Raw genomic sequence first — 23,460 nt, 5'->3', positions numbered from 1 at the left:
CTTAGACTAGATATTAGTTTCCAAATCATTGTGTCATTTAGAAAATAGAACATATGGGAACTGCCAAATTTTCATTCAGTGGCAAAGAAAATTAGCCTGTTGTAAGATAAAAAAAAGGAGTTGCATTTTCAATAACCAATGTATTACACTGGTTCACTACACTCATTATATAGAATAAATGTATATATACATGGTAAAATAATTATTTTTAAAATTTTATGTACTTCAAGATAATTAAATTAGTCATTTGAGGTAATAATACTAAAATTAATAACTGCATATTATGGTAAAACCACTAATAAAATATCTAAGAATTATTAAAAAACACCAAATAGTAATGAATAGTATTAAAACCCTTCTAGGAAAGAGTTTTCATTTTCTAGAAAACATTCCAGGTATTTTTTTTTTCAGATTTATTTATTTGAAAAGCAGAGTGACAGAAAGATCTTCCATTCACTTGTTTACTCCCCAAATGGCCTCAATATCCAGGACTGGGCCAGGCCAAAGCCAGGACCCAGGAGCTTCATCCAGATGTCCCTCGGGTGGCAGGGGCTCAAACACTTAGACCATATTCTGCTGCTTTTCCTAGACAATTAGCAGGGAGATGGATTGGAAGTGGAACAGCTGGGACATGAACTGGTGTCCATATAGTGTCATTAGGTGTAAATGTATCAAAATCCATCAATTTCAAGTTCATATTATATTTTGATTAACATAATCAGCCATTTGTGTCATCGAATATTTCAAGAATCCCATGAAAACTTTAATTTCATTTATACAAATACATAGATTTTTCATACAATGCTAGGGTGTTTCTTGATACCCAAAACCATCTATTTGCATCAGATTAGTGTTCTTAGTCTAAATCTTTCCTTTGGACTGATGGTCTATTGAGATAATGACTAAAATTTATTATATTTCTGTATCTAAATTAATTAAAATTGTGTATTTTTATTAATATTTCTAAAAGAATAGTGTAATCATTTTAATTGAATACTAATTACAAAAGTTATGTTTTTATCTACTTGAACTGCAATATAATGCTCTTAGAACATATAGATATGACTTTTTTTTTTTTTAGATGCAGGTTTACTTTTTCCATCTTTCAATGGGAATTCCTATTTAGAACTGCCTTTTTTTACAAATTTGGATGAGTTGAAGTTTGTCCAGGAGAAGAAACATAACAGAATTGTTACCATCTACTTGACCATAAAAACAAGCTGTTTAAATGGAACCATTCTGTACAGTGAGTATTAAATGTTTGACCTCCTGTATGTCATGTTTCTTTTTCAAATGTTCACCTACTGAATCAATGAATTATTCATTTAAATATTGTGGGGAAAGTTGTCTAGCCCAATACATGAAGCATTGGGAAAAAGAAATCTTAGTTCTTTGTAGTTTTTTAGAAGTTTCTTTAATTTATGAGTTACTCAGTGGAACATGACTTACAAACAGGCTCTGAACCAACAAGAAAGAATATAGCAAGCATACGAATATGATAGCATTTGGCAGCAGCAGTAAAATATAAATGCTACAAGTGTTTCAGAGCATATTTTTATTATATAAATCACTAAATATGAATTGATGACTTGGAAAAATGTATTCCAAAGCTGGGATTCACTTTACAACTGGAAAAAATTACTGTTACTCTTTTAGCAATATCTATTATCTCAATATAAGCTGGTTTAAAACATAGTGTTAACAGTATTTATTTAAGAAAATGTTTATATCCAAGATACTCTGCATTATTACTTAGTATGTTCACAAGAGTCTCTGTAATCAGAATTTATAGGATTCTTTCTTCCCTGACTGAACATCATCACTAAGGTGTATTACCTTCAGTACTCAAAATGTAATGATTGTTTTATTTCTTTGAAAATGAGTGTGCGGTAGTTTTAAAAATACCTTATATTGAATATATAGTTTTTCAGTACTTTAATTGATTGCTCACTGTGGGGCAACCTATTATGTCCCAAATGATTAACTCCTCTACTTTGAAATAGTTTGCAAAATTTGATCCATCAGTTTGTCCTTTCTATACAAAATTTAACCCTTTTTATTATTTTACTATGAGTTAAATACCCAAAAGAAATATTTTCAAAAACTGGATTAAGTTAGAAGTTTTGAACATTAAATTAAAACAGAATTTAGAAAGAAACTGACTAGTCAGAACTAGGCCAGCATTGTTTATTCCCCAGTAACATACGTACCCATGTTTAAATGATGCCTTTAGAAGTCTGATTCATTTATATTAAAAGGAAGAGAGTGAAGAAAGGAAAAATGGAAAACTTGTTTTTATATATGAAATCTAAGTTCTGGTAGACGACCATGAAATTTGGAGGTAATAGTGCATTGCAGAGGAAACAAAGCAAAGCAAAACACAGAACAAAAAACACAAACATAATAATTTTAAGCCACAAAGTGAAGTGATTTTTTTAGCTTTGCAATTTTTTAGGTTGTATAGAATTGGAAGGTGTTTCCTTGGGGAAAGTGTGTTTTTACCAACTAAAAACAGCTAGTAGTTGAAGCAGCAGCCAACCAACCTCTGGGGATTTTCGTGCTCTGGGCCCATGCTCCTGGCTCATGTCTATGCTGCCACTCAATGTGCTCTTTTTAAGGCCACAGAAATACATACTAAGCCAATACACACTCTGTTCCAGTTGGTGCTTTAAAGTAAATCCAGTAGAACTCAAGCTGAAGTTAGTGCTATAAGATTATTTCTGCCTTTCTTATGCTATGACCTACCAAAATGATAAAACTAGAAATTGTTAGTAAGAAAACAATGCCACTGTAATAATCATCAATTTTTGTCCTTATCTTATATAATATTGCTGTCACAGAACTAGATATGTTGAGGCTATTTACCCAAGAGAATTTTATAGATTGTGAATGGAGAAAATATTTTTGTCTGCAAAGCATTGTTTTTATTCTCTGTAAGGTGGTAATTTAATCCTACACTGTTGGGAATACCTCAGCAGAATGTTTTGTGAAGTTACTGCTGTCTCCCCTCTTGGAATTTGTCAACCTCAGAAAAACCTCACAGTAGATGAGCACAAAGATTTTTGTGATTCAGTTAGATACCTGTAGTTTAAAAGGTGTCCTATAGTGTGATTTACAGGTGAATCTTTTTTCCATTGAAATCAGTATATTATGTGTAAGAACAATTAAAAATAGTGAGGAAATTAAACAGATATTGCCTGTTAGATTTTTGAAGTCGGTTTGGCTTTGGTTGTTTTTCTTTTTCTTTTTCTTCTCTTTCAGTATTGCCATTTATTTCACTCCTGAACATTTCAATTCAACTCAATTTTATTTCACAAACATTTATTGCACATGTATATTTTTTGTCATCAAATAAGGGAAAAGGATAGAGAAATAGGCTGACAAACCAGTGTCAGCTTTGAAATATATTCCTAGTTCAGAACTGTACATTTATCTTGTCTCAGTTTGCCTCACCAACTAATTGATGTTGAAAAGGAACAAAAGGAAGATAAAACTTGAATCCTGATGGAGTTACACTGAAAATCCTTAGAAAGGATAGTTTTTAAAAAGCACGCTCTGTGGGAGAGAGACAGCTCTGAGAGCAGCAGTTAAGATGAAAAGGAAGCTTTCTGAGTCTGCCACTGAACCAATTCAGAATTCTGGAACCCAGTCAAAGGAGCGACTAATAGGTCACGGGAGAAGGGATGAGACCACACAAAATTCTTTAGGTGCACTTTCAGAAAATGAGCTCTATTCAGCAAGCAGTATCAATCAGGAGGCTTCGTCATGGGATATGTAACTATGCAGTCGGATCCATTCTGTGCTGCTGCTTTGAAAAGAAACAAGCATGCCCTGTAGAAGTATGTATCTCTGAGAATTAGGAGCAGACATCTTACCAAATCACAGGAGGCAAATTACGTGAGCAACTCGAGTGGCAGGACAGGTTCAAAAGCAACCTTTGTATTACTTAATTCTGTATTTAAACTCAAAAGCAAAAAAAAGTCCTTTACAAGTATTTATTCCTGGGATAAGGAGGATTAGTGGTGCTTCCTTTTTTGTTTGTTTGTTTGTTTGTTTTTGTTTAGGGGGAGCTAAAACAAAGATTTTTCTGTTAGTGCTGGAGAAAACAAATTAAATCTGAAGAATCATAATACCTGCCTTTCTCTATAAGAAGATTCCCAGCAGAACACACAATATCTTTATTAGTTACTCATTGTGCTTTATTCCAGTGGTGTGACAGGCCAATGAAATTCCACAGCATTATTAGAAAGCATCTTATTTTCTAGGAGGAAAGTTTACAGTGTGTGCTATAAAATTATTTAAATTGCTTTGTCCCTCCTTAAGAGTTTTCAATAAAGCTAGCTCCAGGCTGACGTGAGAGGAAGTGGGTGGCCGGCGCCATGGCTCAACAGGCTAATCCTCCACCTTGCGGTGCCAGCACACCGGGTTCTGGTCCCGGTCGGGGCACCGGATTCTGTCCCAGTTGCCCCTCTTCCAGGCCAGCTCTCTGCTGTGGCCCGGGAGTGCAGTGGAGGATGGCCCAAGTGCTTGGGCCCTGCACCCCATGGGAGACCAGGAGAAGCACCTGGCTCCTGCCACCGGATCAGCGCAGTGCGCTGGACACAGCATGCCGGCCGCGGTGGCCATTGGAGGGTGAACCATCGGCAAAGGAAGACCTTTCCTCTCTGTCTCTCTCTCTCTCTCACTGTCCACTCTGTCTGACAAAAAAAAAAAAAAAGAGAGAGGAAGTGGGTTTGAAATAATGGATGGATAAATTCATATGTTGCCATTTAAAGGTATGCAAAACTGTCTGTCTTTGTATCTCACTTATCCTTTTTTTAAAAATATTTATTTTATTTATTTGAAAGAGTTACAAGAGAGGTAGAGACAGAGAGAGGTCTTCCATCTGCTGGTTCACTCCACAGATGGCTGCAATGGCCGGAGCTGCGCCTCTCCAAAGCCAGGAGCCAGGAGCTTCTTCCAGGTCTCCCATATGTGTGCTGGGTCCCAAGGACTTGGGCCATCTTCTACTGCTTTCTTTGGTCATAGCAGAGAGCTGGATTGGAAGAGGAGCAGGCGGGACTAGAACCGGCGCCCATATGGGATGTCGGCACTTCAGGCCAGAGCTTTAATCTGCTGCGCTACAGTGCCGGCCCCTCACTTATTCCTGATGGTAGCAAAGTCAAATTTAAGAAATTTTGAATGCTTTGAATGTTCAAAAACATTCCATTAGACATTGAGAGGGATATAAAGTTGAATCTGAGATATGCTGTATCCCTACTTTCTCATCACTTAGTTAAGAGATACTACATACATAGTTCTATGAGAAAGTTGATTAGGATAGGTCTTATAATAGAAGTATAAACTAAATAGTGGGGAAAAGTAGAGAGATTCATTACACCTCGAGTCTGTGCTTGCATTTCTTAACTAAATAGAGAACACTCCTGTGTTTTACCTGACCTTATCAGTACCTTAACCTGGGCCTTGCATAAAATAATCACTTTATCAGAATGGTTCTTAAGGTTCAATTTGTGAGTAACCTTGATGGTTGTGATGGAAAATAAGTAGGCACTGCATCTTACTTGAGGAAATTATCTTATTGAGCATCATTATATTTTGTTCCTCCTATAAGTAGGAACAGTAAAGATTTCATCAATTTAGCCAAAATGTACCTTCAATATTTCTGCATCTGCTTAAGAATCAGGTCCTCAGTACATTTGAAAATGTTTTTGTAATGTTAAGAAAGTAAAAATTTTTGCAAGTCCTACAGTTACTGTTCCAACTGCCCAACACTGCAGCTGTAGCATGAAATAATCATGCACAGTAAATAAATGAACAAGTATGGTTGTGCTCCAATTAAACTTGATTATGAAACCAGACAGTGGCAGAATTTGGTCGGGGATCATAGTTTGCAAATCCTTGACCTAGGATGATATGATTCATTACATTTCTCTAGAAGTTGGACAATTAGGTTCTACATATGTGATTAAAATTTATGGAGAAATTATTCAGTCAGAAGTAGACTTTCTTTTCTTATGTAACCACCCCAATGGGAATGCATCAACCAGGAACAAATTTAATTATGATAGATGTGTGGGCAAAAACTAATAATGATATCTGTCAAGTATGATAACTATTGCCATGCCCATTTTGATAATGATATAATCTGTTAAGAAAATTATGTGGGGGTTGGGGAGTGGGCATTTGGCCTATTGGTTAAGAAGCTGGTTACAATAACCTCATCCTATATTGGAGTATCTTGGTTTAATATCCACTTCCAGCTCCTGACTGTGGCTTCTGCTAATGCAAATCCTGGGAGACAGCCATGAGGACAAGAGTTCCCAGCTTCTGGCTTCAGCCTTGACTTTGGCTCAGCCCTAGTCATTGCTGACATTTAAGAAATACACCCAGGGATGGAAACTTATTTTCTCTCTCTCTCTCTCTCTCTCTCTCTCTCTCTCTCTCTCTGTCTTTCCCCTTTTCTTTCAAAGACAAATAATTTTTTTAAAAAATAAAAAGAAACTTACACTAGAGTTGGACTACCTGACTCTTTTGGCAAATTACTTAGCATCTCTTTAAAATGGAACAAGAATATTAAAATCCAAGATAACAAAAAGATGTTGCAAGAATTGGGAGAGTTGACACATTTAACTTGCTTAAAACAATATTTAGCACATAATAAGCAGGATGTAAATGTTAAATATCTTACTTATTCAGATAAAACTTGAACATCTCAGTCTTAAAACTTGCCTAGGGAACAAGGGTAAGAACACTAGAGATTTAGGAGCCCAAGACACAAGATTTTCACCTAAAAAGTGTCATTAATGTTACATTAGTTCGACAAACATATTCATCCTGGTAAAGAGTACTCCTGAGAGTGGTACTGGGGTACAGTAGGTTAAGCTACCACTTGCTGTACCAGCATCCTATGTCGGCACTGGTTCAAGTCCTGGTTGATCTGCTTCTGATTCAGCTCCCCACTAACATGCCTAGAAAAACAGTGGAGGATAGCCCAGGTCCTTGGGCCTCTGTACTCACATGGTAGGCCCAGATGAAGCTCCTAGCTCATGGCTTTGTGCTGACCCAGCCCTGGCTATTATGGCCATATGGGGAGTGAACCAGCACATAGAAGATATTCTCTCTCTCTCTCTCTCTCTCTCTCTCTCTCTCTCTCTCTCTCTCTCTTTCTCTCTTTTTCTCTCTCTCACTTTCAAATAAATGTTTAAAAGAAAAAAAGAATAGACTATTTAATTCTGGAATCATGAATGGGAGAGTGATCAGGTAGACAACTGTTACAATATATGTTTTCATTCTTACTCATTTCACCCAAATGAAGACTCACTCCTTCTGAAATATTTGTACCACTGGTACTTTTACTGGTTAATCACAATTTTCAGATGACAGGCCGTCTATAAATTTTCAGAAACTGGCCCAGAAGCTATTATCTAACAGCACATAGTAAGCAGGTGTTTCATAATTAATTATGCATTCCAGAATGCTACCGTATTCCCTAGAGTATTTTTCTTTTCCCTGCAGTCTGCTGAACAACTGGTCTGTTCTAATAACCATTACTACCTGTGTCAGTCCTGTGGCTCTACAACATCTTCAAACCATGAGCTACTTCTGCTAAGATTGGAGAATTGTATTCAAATCCAAACCTCTATTGGCATTCAGTAAAAGGGAATTCTAAAGCTACAGTAAAAGCATCTGTGTTCCACAGAGAACTCAATACAAGCTGAGAGAACAGTCTGTCACATGCCACGAACATGGCACCAGGGTTGGAGCACATCCTAATGCTGCCACAGGTAGCACTGATTGATATGTCAGAAGACAAGTAGAGCCCGGCGCTGTGGCTTAACAGGCTAATCCTCTGCCTTTCGGCACTGGCACACAGGGTTCTAGTCCCGGTTGGGGCACCGGATTCTATCTCGGTTGCCCCTCTTCCAGGCCAGCTCTCTGCTATGGCCCGGGAGTGCAGTGGAGGATGGCCCAAGTGCTTGGGCCCTGCACCCGCATGGAAGACCAGGAGAAGCACCTGGCTCCTGCCTTCGGATCAGCGTGATGCTCAGGCCGCAGCGGCCATTGGAGGGTGAACCAACGGCAAAAAGGAAGACCTTTCTCTCTGTCTCTCTCTCTCTCTCTCTCTCACTATCCACTCTGCCTGTCCAAAAAAAAAAAAAGAAGAAGACAAGTAGACGAGCAAGGGTACATTTGAGCCCATTTCAATTGTGAGCGAACTCTACAACATAGGATAAATCCATTAACCTTTCTGTATCTTCATTAGACTATAAATGATGGAGATAAGATTTTTAGTATCAAACTCATAAAGTTAAGAAAATGCAAATGAAAGTGTTTTTGAAAAACACACAGTACCATCACATTATAAGCTGTTATTTTTATTTATTTTATGATAGACCAAATAAATCTATGTCATTTTATGGAAATTTCCAAAGTTGACAATCTAGGCACCTGATTTAAGGAATGATGTTGAATCTTATTTCAATTAAGCTGACGTGAAATGGCTCTGTTCTGAATATTTACTTAAAAATGATCTCACATCAGACTGTTCTTGATATTTGAAACATTCATTACTATAGCTCAAATAGAGAAAATATGATGTACTTGTACTATAAGGAATGATGTTGGATCTTATTTCAATTAAGCTGATGTGAAATGGCTCTCTTCTGAATATTTACTTAAAAATGATCTCAAATCAGACTGTTCTTGGTGTTTGAAGCATTCATTACTACAACTCAAATAGAGAAAAATATGATTTTAATGGAAGTGATACAATATAAACTGTAAACACTCTATATATTTCAATGATGTAATGAAATATTCATGTTTGAAAAATGTCAACCACAACCCAATACTGAGCAAACTAAAATTATAAAAAGTTGACAAGAATAACTTTGCTTCCCCAGTGATATTTATTTCATTATTATTTCTTTCTTATTAGATAAATTATATTGATATAATATAACTATATATGTGTGTGTAAATACACACATATTGTATGTGTGTGTTAGGATCCAAAATGATAAAAGGATGTTAGACTTAAATTTGTTAGGATTATCTCTCTAAACTATTACAAGATCTAAGAACTAAAGTCCATTATTTTGTGTATAACAATTACTGTTCATTGTTCGAAGCAGTGATTTTCCTTAACAAATCTTAAATCGGCAACCACAATCATGATTTAATTAGGATAAAGAAAATTTGAGTATCAGAGTCTTTAGAAGCTATCAAAGTATTATCTGGAGCATTAACATTTACAAAAAATCAATACATAAATTATTTAATGAAAAAATGACTACACAGCTTAAAAGCATAAAGAACTATTTTGAGAAAAGGGCAGATTCACACTTCTCCTGTAATGCATTATCAAGCATCTTTTCACTGAAACAACAGGATGACTTTCTTTCAATGGCCCATTAATGAGCTCTTCTAGAGCTTTCAAGGTCCACCCAAAATAGCACATATTAGAACATTGTGAGGCAAGTGACACGGCTTTAATCGTTTGATATATGAAGCAGAGACATACAGAGGAGTCCAGGTTTGCTTAATGGATTTGATTTCAATGATTAATGTTGCACTGAATGTATTATGGCATATGGATTATTGAGCCAATAAAGTTTAAAATAAAAATACACACATTTATTTAAGAATAGTTATTACTTATAATCTTTTTAGTAGTACTGTTTTGACATTCCTGCTTTTTCCTTCCTTTACTAGTTGCTACTAATTTTTCCATTCTAAAATCAAATACATGACTTTATAATGTGTTTAAAATGGATCTTTAATAGCGTTTGTGAAAACCAAGGAGTTGCTCCTGAATTTATTCATACCACTTCTCCAATTACAGAATGTAGGTTTACACAATACAAAGTCAATTGATTTAAGAGTGGAAAAGTCGATCAATCAAACAATACAGGTTACAATCCCTGAAGTGATTAATTTGCCAATGAAGTATGAAAATGCATCAGTAGCCCCAGGTCTTCCATTTCTCCTCCTACTTTCACACGTTAACTGCTAAAATGCTTTGAACTCATTTACAAGTAATATTAATTTTAAATTGCCTATTAATAGAATATATCAATATAATGAATCAAAGACTGTTAAGTAGCAGAATATAGGTAGACCCAAGCTTAATTGTTTATTTCCACTTTCCCTTTACCTTTATAAAGTAGCCTCATTTTATACCATTTAACAAAGTAGCCATGGTTCATAATGGGATGCTCATACACTTGGATAAGACTATTCATCTTTGTCATTGATTTTTGTCACTGAGCTTCCTTTAAAGATAACTTATTCTTGTGTGTTACTACATACATCTTTTTAAATGTCTATAATCTTTAATATTTAGTTTTTGAACTTTTGCAAAACAAACCCATGCATATAGCAGAACAGCTTGATGTAAATGTTCATCTTGGTTCTACCCTGCTCAGTATATTGAATATTTAAATTTTATCACAAAAATTTGACTCTGGAAGAGTAACACAAAGCCATTTGAAAAAAATATTAAGTAATAGAAAACCTTTTGAGCAAAAATGATAGAGTGCAGCAGGATAACAGATTGTCCCTTGGTGCATAACATCCTTCCCTCCCCCTCACTACTCTTTCAAAAGAGTAAGAGTGGAGGAAAAAAAACCCCAACTTTCAAGGAAAATGAACAACTTTAGGTCATTTCATAATGTAATCCTTAATAAGTCCAAAGAAGGAACCAAAGATGTTAGTGAAGTTTCATGTTTCTAAATGTGTTTCTGTTAGTATTCAACTCCAGTAAAAAAGATAAGTGAAAAATAATGCTAAGAGTTCTTAATGATACACTAAAATTCAGATAAAGTAGGCTAAGAAATTGAATAGGAAGCCAAACGAAAATAAGGAAAAACTCTAAAGAACAGAAGTCTAGAACAACCAAGCATGATTCTCAGGAGATACAGAAAAGGTGAAGCAAGCATGGCCAAACCTTAGTGGGCTGCGTGGGCCTGAGAATGGGATATTTAAGCAAATGTCCAGTGATTTCCATCCATGTTTATCTGTGCCTTTTGGTATTCCCATTTTATGATTAAATCTTTAATGTTGTTTGGCTGTCTCCGTACTTCTGCAATATTGATTCTATTATTATATTTCACTTTGTGTTACTCTCTTACTGGATTTATTTTCTCAATTCCCTCAAATTCTGTTGATTTAATCACTCATAGGAAATATGTTTCTGTGCCTTGTATTTCTTGTGTTCCCAATCCTATCTGATTATTTTCAGTGTTTTGAATCTTTGCTTCCCCAGCTTGGTTATCTTCAATGTGGATCTGTCCAGCCCAAGATGTCCATGTTGACTAAAATCTTCGGATTCCATTTACATTATATTCCATGTAAATTTTCTCCATTAGACTTGGTTTTGTTTGTTCTGATATGATGTGAATCATTTCTCCTAATATCACCACAACTTCAAAAAATTAGAATTTGTATATTCTCCTTTGTTAAAGACAATTTTCAAAATGTCAAAAACATGATTTATTATTTCCCTATTAATTATGTAGTTACTGGTAAGATATTATCACCATCTTAAAGGAGAATTCAAAAAAACAGAGATACATAATAATAAAGAATTCTGAAGTAAACTTACACATAGAGGAAAAACTGGTCCACCCATGAGATAATCGATCGCATTTCACTAGACATGATTAATTTGCATTTATATTGTCAGGTATCACTTGAATTATCATTGGTTTTCAGCAAACTAACAAAGTTGTAAAATGCCCAAAGACAAAGAAAGGTGAACATAAACTGGGAAAGTAATATTAATATTAGCTGTTTTCTCATATCAAAGTCTTTCATAACTTTTCCTGACACTTTTCCCTTAATTATTCTTCAAGTCTTGAGTGTTACTTTTAATCCACTCTTCTAGAGCCTGAGGAATGGGGAAGAGATTGCCTATCTGTCTTTGCATTCTTTCTGTGGTGCTAAGGAAACATTTATCTAGGGCTTAGCAATAACTTCAGTTTCAATCTTTTTTTCTCTTTGAAGCTGACCTAAGAGATCTCCAACATCTTCCTGGCATCTATAAGGTCAAAATCTCTGTTTACATTTGCACTCATGATGCAAAAGTCATGAAGGATAAAATTGAGGGTGTTTAATGTTGAGAGAGTGGAACTAAATTGCATCATCTGTCATTGTGTTGTTCTCCATTCTGCAGCCACTTAAAAAAATGCCCTTCTCAAGGCCTGGCACTGTGGCCCAGTTGGTTAAAGCCCCAGCCTGCAGCACCAGCATCCCGTATGGATGCCGGTTACAGTCCTGGCTGCTCCACTTCCAATCCAGCTCTCTGCTGTGGCCTGGGAAAGCAGTACAAGATGGTCCAAGTCCTTGGGCCCCTGTACTTGTGTGGGAGGCCTGGAGGGGTCTCCTGGCTCCTGGCTACTGGCTTTGGATCAGCTCAGCTCTGGCCGTTGCAGCCATTTGGAGAGTGAACCTACAGAACAGAAGACTTCTCTCTCTCTTACTCTACCTCTCTCTGTAACTCTTTCAAATAAATAAAATGTCTTTTTTAAAAAAGTCCTTAGCAATGTAATAAAATATATCAATTTTGTTAATTTTTATCCCATGAATATACAATTGTTTAATACTGTCTTTATAAAATTGGAAGTACATATTAAGCAGTACAACAGCTGCCTTGAGGAAAAGCATTTGTGCAATTGTTTTTTTTTTTAAAGATTTATTCATTCACTTGAAAGGCTGAGTAGCAGAGGCAGAAAGAGGTCTTTCATCTGCTGGTTCACTCCCCAGATGGCCACAATGGCTAGAGCTGGACCTATCTGAAGCCAGGAGCCAAGAGTCTCTTCTAGGTCTCTGATGTGGGTGCAGGGGCCCAAGAACATGGGCCATATTCTACTGCTTTTTCAGGCCGTAGTAGAGAGCTGGATTGGAAGTGGAGCAGCCAGGACTCAAACTGGCACCCTTACAGGATGCTGGCACTGCAGGTGGCAGCTTTAACTGCTATGCCATAGCACCGGTCCCTGTGCAATTTATTTAGTTGCCAGTTGAACACTGAAAAATGATGAATAGAGAAACTATGGTTATTCAGACTTGAGCATTTAGCAGATGTTTTCTCAAAATTAATTTAAAAATCCTATTGCTTCATGAAAAACAGCTAACAGTACTTGCTACTAATGATAAAATTGAAGCTTTCAAAGAAAATTAGCATTTCTGGAAGTCTACATTCTCCATAATGAACCTGAGAGCTTCCTAATACTTTCTGATGGTTTCAATAGTAATACAAATAAATTTTTACAATATATAAAGAATGGATCAATATTTGGAATATCTACATATTTCAATGAACCAATATTCTTCAAATGACCAATGTATGATGTTATAAAATCATGCCTGAAGAAAACATCCCAAGTACAAGTGAAACCAATGAGATTTTAATGTAAAGATCATTAGTATAGTTCCAGATTCTACATTGGAGCTAAACTATAAAGAAGTTTAAGGGATTTGCCCAGTTTGTGTGTATCTGAAAAATGTATTAAAATAGCCCTTCCTTTCAAATTACATTTCTATGTGAGACTGGACATCATATATTTCAACCAAATCAACAATTCACAACAGATTGAATACAGAAGTAGAAATGAGAATTCAACTGTCTACAGTAAAGTTTGACATAAAAAATATTTGCAAAATTATAGAATAATGTGTTCATTGCTATCCTTTTTTTGTTTTAGAAAGTATAAGTACTTTTATAAAACATGTAATTAAAGTTAACATGTAATGGAATTTTAAAATAATCATATGTATAAATATTTGAAGATTTTCTGTTTTAAATTACAACTTATGGCCAGCGCCGTGGCTTAACAGGCTAATCCTCTGCCTTGCGGTGCTGGCACACTGGGTTCTAGTCCCGGTTGGGGCGCCGGATTCTATCCCGGTTGCCCCTCTTCCAGGCCAGCTCTCTGCTATGGCCCAGGAAGGCAGTGGAGGATGGCCCAAGTACTTGGGCCCTGCACCCGCATGGGAGACCAGGAGAAGCACCTGGCTCCTGGCTTCAGATCAGCGCGATGCGCAGGCCGCAGCAGCCATTGGAGGGTGAACCAACAGCAAAAAGAAAGACCTTTCTGTCTGTCTCTCTCTCACTATCCACTCTGCCTGTCAAAAAAAAAAAAAAATTACAACTTAGTATATCAAAACATGCAAACAATGGAGGAGAAAACCCATTTGAGATTTCAATTAATTGTGAGTTTATAAAGGTTCTTTAAAAGTTTGAGATCTATAACAACATAATTTTAATTTTAAAATAAATGCACAATTCAATATCATATAAAAATCTTTTCTGCCTACATATTTATCACCAATCAATCTTCATATGTGTTAATGTATTCACTAAATATTAATACTAGCCATTTCTGAGAGTTGTGATTTTGGAGAGATTCAAGACACTGTTATTGGTACTCTTATAGTACCTAAGTACAAAATAACATACTTATTGTAAATACATAATTGCATATACTAACAAAAATAAACAAAACAGATAAAATAAATATTAAAATATTAATATGCACAAAACAAATATCTGAGAACTCACTGTATTTCTGAGAATTATTTACATCAATGATTTTGAATCAACTAGAAATCAAAATAGAAAAATTAAAATTGATGTTGTATTAGTTTCCTATTTCTGCTATAGTAAATTATCACTGACTTAGAATTTTATTCTTACAATTCTGGAGATCAGAAGTCCTAAATGAGTCATATGAGGCTTAAATCAAGTTGCAGGGCTGATTGTTTCTGTAGGCTCCAGAGGAAATCCACTCTTAGCCTCTTCCACCTTCTGGTCCATGCCAGCACTCTGTGGCTTGTGGCTGCATCCTTCCAGTCTCTGCTTTGGTAGTCACATAGGCATCTCCTTATATATCCTCAAATCTTCTCCTGTCTCACTCTTAAAGTGATACTAGTGATTTCGTTTAAGGCACACTCAGTTATCCCAGCTTCCTCTCCCTGTCTCAGGAACCTTAGTGTAATCACATCTGAAAGTCTCTCTTTACAAGATAGCATTCACAGGTTCCAGCAATTAGGACCATAATTCAACCTGCTAAAACTCCATGCATAAAGAAATCAATTCTAGGCAGAGGGCAGTTCTTAAGGACAGCTTACAGGAGATAATTTAGTAGAATAACTTTTTGATTTTTAAACAGACATTCTTAAATTTGACATAAGAAAAGACTAGTAACATCATGAATGAAACAATTTATAAATTATCCTAAACAAAAATTAAGAATATTTGTTCATCAAACACGCCCTTAAGAGTTTGATGAGTAAATTTCTGCTATTAGAGAAGATACTTGGAATAAACATTATTGAGTAAGAAAAAAAGAAGCAAATAGATATATAGTCAAGAAATATAAATGGACATTTCACAGAAAAAAAGAATGTCAAAACAGGCAGTAAACATGAGGAAGATTTTTAAATTCACCAATGACCAAGAAAATAAAATTTAAAACTCTACCAAAAACAGAACAGGTAGAATCTGTAAGGTTAGTATACAAAGTGATAATAAGCGTATAGATCAGCTAGAACTCCCGGAGTTGGCATTGTGGCATAGCAGGCAAAGCTGTCACTTGTGAAACTAGTATACCACATGGGCATCGGTTTAAATCCCAGCTGCTCCACTTAAGATGCACCACCCTGCCAATGTGAGGGAAAAGCAGTGGAAGAGGGACCAAATATTTGAGCCCTTGCCAACCCACATGGGAGATCTGGATGGAGTTCCAGGCTCCTGGCTTTGGCTTGGCCTAGCCCCAGCCATTGTCACCATTTGAGGAGTAACAGCAGATGGAAGTTCTCTCTCTCACTCTCTGTCTCTTTCCCAGTCTCTCTCTCTCTCTTTCACTTTCAAACAAATAAATAAACCTTAGGGAAAAAAAGAACTCTTGTACACTGCTGCTAAGGATTTAAACAAACAACCATATTGAAAAACTGACATGAGCTAATAAAGTTGATCATGTTCACACCTTCTAAAAGAGCAATTCAAATAAATGCTATCATTCTCTATCTCCATATATAAGTGCGTATATATATACTCTATGTATATATATATATGTATATATATATACATAAAACAGAAATGTATCCACTTTAACATGAAACATATATAAAATTACCAGAGCTACAATATTCATAACAACCAAAAAATGATTAGAAATATCCATCTACAGAGGGAAATAATATGTATATTAATATGGCAATTCTTATGGTATCTACTAACATCCAACAGAATCATTACTCTTTCAGAGAAGAGATTAGGTTTGTTGAATGAATGATTGCTATTGAATAAAATATAAATCTATATTAATTACTAATGTAGCACTTGTTCTTAAAGGCACTGACAACAATTTTGGAGAACAATTTCTTCATTTATTTCTTGTGGAAGGCAGACCTACAGTTAAATATGGATGTGGAAGTCCTCAAAATATCCTGACTGTTTCTGCTAATTACACCATTAACAGAAATGCATTCATCCCCATCACAATATGGTGAGTACTCCCCAGTAGTCCACTGAACAATAGTGCATTTTGAATACATATTATGTAACAGCCAAAAAATGGAAACAAATGTATTTGCCAATTACTTTTTTCATTTGATCTAAAGAATAATTTGACAACATCCTATAACACATTATAAATAAAACAAATCAATCTATTTGACAATCATGGTGCAAAAAAATAGTCAAGTGGTTCACTTGAAATTAAGAATTAGTTTGATTGTTCAGCAAAATATTGAGTAAAAACAATATAGCTACTAAGATTGGGGAGGTGGGGAGTCACTAGTTCTGCATAGAAAAAGAAAACCTAATATAAAAGAAAAAACAATGGAACATTAAATGTAAATTTCTTTATGGAATTATAAATTTTTGGAAGGCAGTTATATTAGTTCATGCTTCAGAATTAGGAAACCAGAAATGAGTGGCTAAGCTCACATCCTAAGGTCATTGCCAAGCAAAATTTACATGAAGCAGTCAAGAATTTAAAATTGTTCCTTGCTATATCTATCTGGTGATAATGGCCTCCAAGGTTACTCTTTGTCATGAAAAATATAATTTTGTGGCTGAGTTTGTATGTGAGATGACAATTGGATAAGTTAGTCTGATCAGCAGGAATCTTGGCTAGCCTATGAAGGTTAAATAAATCAAAACTTTCTCAGGGTCTGCTTCAATCTGAAAATAAAATCAAGCAAATAGACACCCATCTGAAAAGGTGGACTCCTTGCAGTCAGGGATAGTTATCTCACTCATTTTTAATACATTTAGCAAGTCATCTGACAACAGAACGTACTCAGTAAGTGCCTGAATGGATGAAGAAATGAGGGTGTCTGGGCTAGGCAATTCAGTTGATTATAACATGAAGGCAATGAAATTACCCTAAGGTAATGACATTTTTATTCATAAATTAAGTATACCTTTTTGGAACACTGAGCTCTGTACAGGCAAAACAGAGAGCTATGGACTTAACTCATATTTCAGCCATCCCTCTTGCAAGTATTTGCTGTTGATCACAAAAAAGGAGCAAGGTGAGATTTCAAAAACTTTAGAAAGCAATCTAAAAGGCATTTGTATTGATAAACTCATCCTTTTATATAATGTCATAATTTTATACAAACAATGACACATTCAACTATATGTGAAGGAATTTCTATTTTTGATCAAGCTTACTTAGAGAAATGATCTTCCTCTTTGTTTTTTTTTTTTAAATATAACAACCTAATTGGGCAGTCCAGAAATCAATAAAAATTTTAAAGAGCCTCAAGTTGAAAGCACTCTGTATAGATGATTCCAGTAAACCTGAGAGGCAGACAGACAGAGAACTCTCGTCCTCTAGTTCACTCCTGTAAAGCCCACAGCGGTTGTAGACAAGGCTAGGGAATGTGACTGGGAGCTAAGATTCAATGCAGATCTCATATAGGTGGCATGAGCCCTATTGCTTGAGCCGTTACCACTGTCTTACAGGGTCTGCATTAGCAGGAATCTGGAGTCAGGAGCTGGAGCCAGGAATAGAAACCAGATGTGAGACTTGGGTTCCTAACTGACATCTTATCTGCTGTGCCAAACACCCATTTTCTCCCATTCTTGGAATTCTGCATTTAATTTCACTTATATAATAAATGATTCTTATATTTTAACACTGTACTATGCTCCTAAAATTGAATGATAGGTTAAAACACATATTACAATTTAAGGAGGGAGATTGACAGTTATATTACTGAGGGAGCAATTAAAATGTGAGATGTGTTAGAAATGAAAGAAATGGGGCTGGTACTGTGGTGCAGCAGGTTAAAGCCATGGCCTACAGCACCAGCATCCCAAATGGACACCAGCTGAGTTCTCAGCTGCTCTACTTCTTATCCAGCTCCCTTCTAATGTGCCTGGGAAATCAGCAGAAGATGGCCCAAGTCCTTGGGCCTGTGCACCCACATGAAAGACGCCAAAGAAGCTCCTGGCTCCTGGCTTTGGCCTAGCCCAGCCCAGTCATTGTGGCCATTTGGGGAATGAACCAGTAGATAGAAAATTTCTCTCTTTCTCTCTCTCTCTCTCTCTCTCTCTCTCTCTGTCTCTGTCTCTGTCTCTGTCTCTCTCTGCCTTTCAAATACATATATAAATCTTAAAGAAAAGGAAAGAAATGGTGCAAGAAGAACAAATCACAAAGTATCCTGGTCTTTGCTACAAAGACCATAAAAATTCTTTGAAAAATGAGTATAGGTGCATGTGGTAAAAGTAAAACAAACAGGCAAAGCAGGGTTCATGTGTTCCAGGTAGAGGGAGGAGTATGTAAATAGTATCTTTGATGGGAAGAACCATGCCATACTCAGAGATCCAACAGACCAATCCACATAGAACACAGAAGTAGATGAAGGTAGTTTTGTAATGACAGACCAGGTTTGAAAGGTCCACAGTTGGAAAATCAGTAAGGACTTATTGCAGGGAGGTGGAGGGGGACAGTTAGATGGTTATTATATGTCCAAGATAGAGATAATGGTGCCTTGGTCTAGACTGGTGTCAAGGAGAAAGTAACATGTTTAAAACCTAATTAGGAGTAAAATCGTGACCAATTTAATTCCAAGAGTGAATGTAGAGATTTCAAAAATGAATATTCATTTCCAAGTGCAGCTGGATAAATGATTCCATCATCCACTGAAAGAGTAAACAGTGCAAGAAGAGCAGCTTTGATAGTGAATATGTGAATTCAGACTGGAGCATGCTGAGATCAAGGTGCCTTTGAAACATCAGAGCAGAGTTTCCAATTTAATATATGGATGTAGAGGCTGGATGGGAAATACAAATTCATGAGTCATCAGTGTGCAAATGGTAATTGAAGCTGTAGGCCTGAATTAGAGTATAGAAAAGGAGAAAGAATGGCCTGGAACTTGGTCTTAAGGAACTAACTTTTAATGACTATGTAGAGGAAAATGATACTGTAACAGAGTCTGACAAGGAGTCACCTGAGAGGTAGTAGATGAGCAAAAGGAGTGAGGTATCATGAAAATTGATGGGAAGGTTTATCAAATGCTCTGATAGTCCATTGCATGTCCTCATGATTCCATAACCCAAAGACTTCACTGAAGGGCATGGATTAAGAAGCCAAATCAGAGGAAATTGAGAAAACTTTGCACAACAATCTGCAGGAGTTTTACTCTGAATATATACAAAGAACAAAGTGATAACCAAAAGGAGGTGAGAAATCAAGTGGATAAAATGGAAGACTAAAGATAATTGATCATGTTTACGTATTGACCAGAATTATTAGTTGAACAAAGATGGCAATACTTAGACAATCAAAGAAGCTAAAAATGTAAAGTCTGTCTGAAATTTAGAGCAGTAAGGTATAATATACATGAGAGAAGATCCCTTGAAGAGAAATGAGAGAGATCCATTGATGCTTCTGATTTCTGTCTTGTATGCTACTTGATCTGTGACTACCTTTGTTTATCCCTTTATGTCCAGCTGTTTCTGGCTCATTCTCTGGCTCACATGCTCTACTCTTATATCTCCATTATTATCTGACAAAAAAAAACTTTAAATGGTAAATATCTTTTTGTAGGGCTTTTTCTAGCAGTTTCAGTTCTGAATATCAGGAGTCTTATTACACAAACCAGGATAGATTTCTCCTTAACAAACATATGAATTAGGTTCTTCCTTACTCATATGAATGCTGGTGAGATTTCTAACATATTTGAGAAGTCCTTGACAATAAAATAATATAGCATGACAGATAAGAATTGATTGTTCCAAAGTTAATGGGAGATCTCTAAGGTAAACATTTGAAGGAAGGCCTCTTTTCTATTTTGTGATTAACCATAATTTTTTACTTTGTTATTAGTTGGTATTTCCTCCTACAAAATTCACATTATATCTGTAGGATAGAAGTCAGAAGTAGAACAAACTTGAATAAGCCACTTGTAGTGATTGAGGTCAATTCAGTATCAAGATAGAAGTTCTTCTTAAATGAAATGGAGCAGAGATCACAGTTCTACAGATACATTGTAATTCATACTCATGCACAGTTTGTCTTTCATTTCAACAAATTTTGAAAGGGATCACATAGAGAGAGCTATCGGTTTTTACAAGGGTTATTCTCTTTTGGGAAAGTTCAGAAAAATTGTCTTACTATATATATATACTTTTTAAAGTTTCTGAAGTTTAAATTTTTCTGACACATTTAGTGTCTGCCCTACACAAAATCTGACTCTTTACCCAGTATTTTCTTCCTTAAAAGCCCTGCAACCATTCCTCTAGAAGAATCATATGTGATCTGCATGTTTTAAAGTCACATACCCTATTCCACCTTAGATTATACCACCCCATACACTTGACAAACATTTCTTCTAAGATTTATCCAGAAGTGGGAAGTTATCTATATCTATTGAAGTCACACTTTAATAACTAATAGCTTATTTTGAATGACAAACCCTTGTGTAGCCACAGCAGGATGTTGGCCACAAACTGCATTACTATACCAGAACCACAAATCCTCATTAGACACAGGTAACATCAAATGGACAGATGTCAGAAAATTTCTAGTACTTGAGCAGCATGAACTCTTGTTAATACTTTTTAAATGCTAAGCATACATCAGATAAAACCTTTGCAAACATTATTGTCACCTTATCTTTTAAAATATGTGCTCCAGAAAGGAAAAACTGCTATTGAGTTTTTTAGTAGACTTTTATATCCTGTTCATCTTTTAATTTCTGAGGCAAAAACCTCATGTATGTATATATACACATATGTATACTGTATATGTATAAATAAATGTACTTGTATATGTAGATATACATATCACATACGTAATGTTAATTTTTATTCACTTTAATTAGTGCATTCCTCACAGTTGTTCAGTCAAGAAAGTATATGAAAATGTATCATTATAATGTAAAACCTCTGTTCACCACAAAAGAATAGAAAGTAAGGAGAATTCTGGATAGGGTTGATTTTGGCTATATCAAGTGAAGAGATTTATTAGTAGATAGTTTATAGAAAAATAAGGAAAGAAAAAACAACTACTTTTAATATTTATATTTAATTTGTTAAAGGCCTCAAATAATTCTGTTTGATATGAAATTCCATTACTTTGCCTTTTTTTTTTTTTACATATGGTATCTGCATTGCAACTTGCTGCCCGATTGGTATTAACCTATAAAGACTTACCGTACAGAGAATGAATAGAAGACCACCCAGGTTCTAAAAAGAAATTATATTCCTAATGTATTACAGCTCTAATTTTCAGTCACTCAAAATGTTATTTTTCTACTTTTATAAAATATGAAAAAGCTTTTCACATACTGCCATTAATATTATGTAACGCCAAGGATTGTCTGTCTTTAGTGTTAGAGCCACAAAGTATATAATGGTAAGAACCTTCACTTTTTGAAACAGATGATGAGTTTTGAACTGTGCTAAATCTATAAGGTATTAGATTTATTCATAAAATGTTGCCATGTCAATAAAGGAAGTTTGGCAACATTTTCATCTTAAGAAGGTCAAACCTCATCACTTCAATATTAATTTCTGTATCTTTACCATCAAATCCTTCATCTGGTATTTCTGAGACATGTAGGAGAACTAGTGCTTAATATGGGAAATACAGAAATACTTTATGAAGATATAACACTCATGGGATAAAAAAGATTTTGAAATACATGCATGGTTTTTATTAATACACCTTTTCCATTACTTTTTGAAGTACCCTCATATTATGGCATTATTGTATATTTTTTATAAATTTTTTAAAGATTTATTTATTTTACTTGAAAATCACAGTTACACACAGAGAGAGAGAGAAATAGAGAGAGAGAGAGAGAGAGAGAGAGAGAGAGTCTTCCATCCGCTGGTTCACTCCAAAGATGGCCACAATGGCCAGATCTGCACCAGCGTGAAGCCAGGAGCCAGGAGCTTCTTACAGGTCTCCCACGTGAGTGCAGGGGCCCACGGACTTGGGCCATCTTCCACTGCTTTCCCAGGCCATAGAAGAGAGCTGGATCACAAAGTGGAGCAGCTGGGTCTTGAACCAGTACCCATATGGGATTCTGGCAACCCAGTCAGCGGCTTTACCCGATACACCACAGCTCTGGCCCCAGCATTATTATATATTTAAACACATAGATTTAAACATCCTTCCTACTCCATTGCCCATAAGTACCCTGTTTATAGATAGCATAACTGTATATAACACCCATCAATTTTAGCTAGACATAAAGTTATATGTAGTTTACGTATATTAAATTGTAAAGATCTATAAAACTAAAATTTATTTCACTAGATAAGCTTATAAAAATCTTTAAAGAATGTCCATGAATCTGCAAGTTGATAATTTTTGTATTGTTTACGACTATTGGGTAGAATTCTCTGCTACTGTATTAAATTGTCTCTAATATTTGCATGCATGGTAAAAAAAAAAAACAATAAATTAAGTATCTGTGTGGTACTTAGTGATGCAAAATAAGGTTGAGGTTTCTAAGCAAAAACCACATATCTGAATGTGAACCTGAATCTACTCAATATTTTCATTGAACAGTATGTCAATGGATTGTACCAGACAGTTTAATGTTTTAAAATATCAAGTGATTACTTGAATATGGAAACACATGTGTCCTCCTCTCAATTATGTAGCTCAACTCACATTGTCACACAAATGGCAATTAGCGAAGTTACAAAAGTGAAAAACTCTGGTTTGCAACTACTCTTCTTCTAGCTTGTTCAAATGAGGAGACATCCCTCCTGGTTGGATTTTTGGTTGTTTTTTTTTTTTTTTTTTTCGGTTTTTTTGTTTGTTTTTGTGAGAGAGAGATTGAGATCTTCCATCTGCTGGTTCGCTCCCTAAATGGCTGCAACAGCAAGGGTTGGGCCAGGCCAAAATTGGGAGCCAGGAGTTTCATCCAGGTGCCCCAAGTGGGTGCAGGGGTCCAAGGACTTGGGCTATCTTACGCTGTTTTCCC

At 35.6% G+C, this 23,460-nt stretch overlaps 1 protein-coding gene across 1 annotated transcript in view; it reads left to right on the top strand.

Moving 5' to 3' along the window:
• EYS (eyes shut homolog) overlaps positions 1-23,460 on the top strand; it is a 1,789,541-nt gene that overhangs the window by 1,389,210 nt on the left and 376,871 nt on the right. The window contains 2 exon segments of the mRNA XM_062187220.1: positions 1,082-1,246; positions 16,355-16,508. Of these exon segments, the coding sequence (XP_062043204.1) occupies positions 1,082-1,246; positions 16,355-16,508 (319 nt within the window).

This window comes from Lepus europaeus, chromosome 3, assembly GCF_033115175.1.
Source record: "Lepus europaeus isolate LE1 chromosome 3, mLepTim1.pri, whole genome shotgun sequence".
Taxonomy (NCBI): Eukaryota; Metazoa; Chordata; class Mammalia; order Lagomorpha; family Leporidae; genus Lepus; species Lepus europaeus.
Note: the sequence above shows the minus strand (reverse complement) of the source record. Positions and strands in the feature narration are given on the sequence as shown.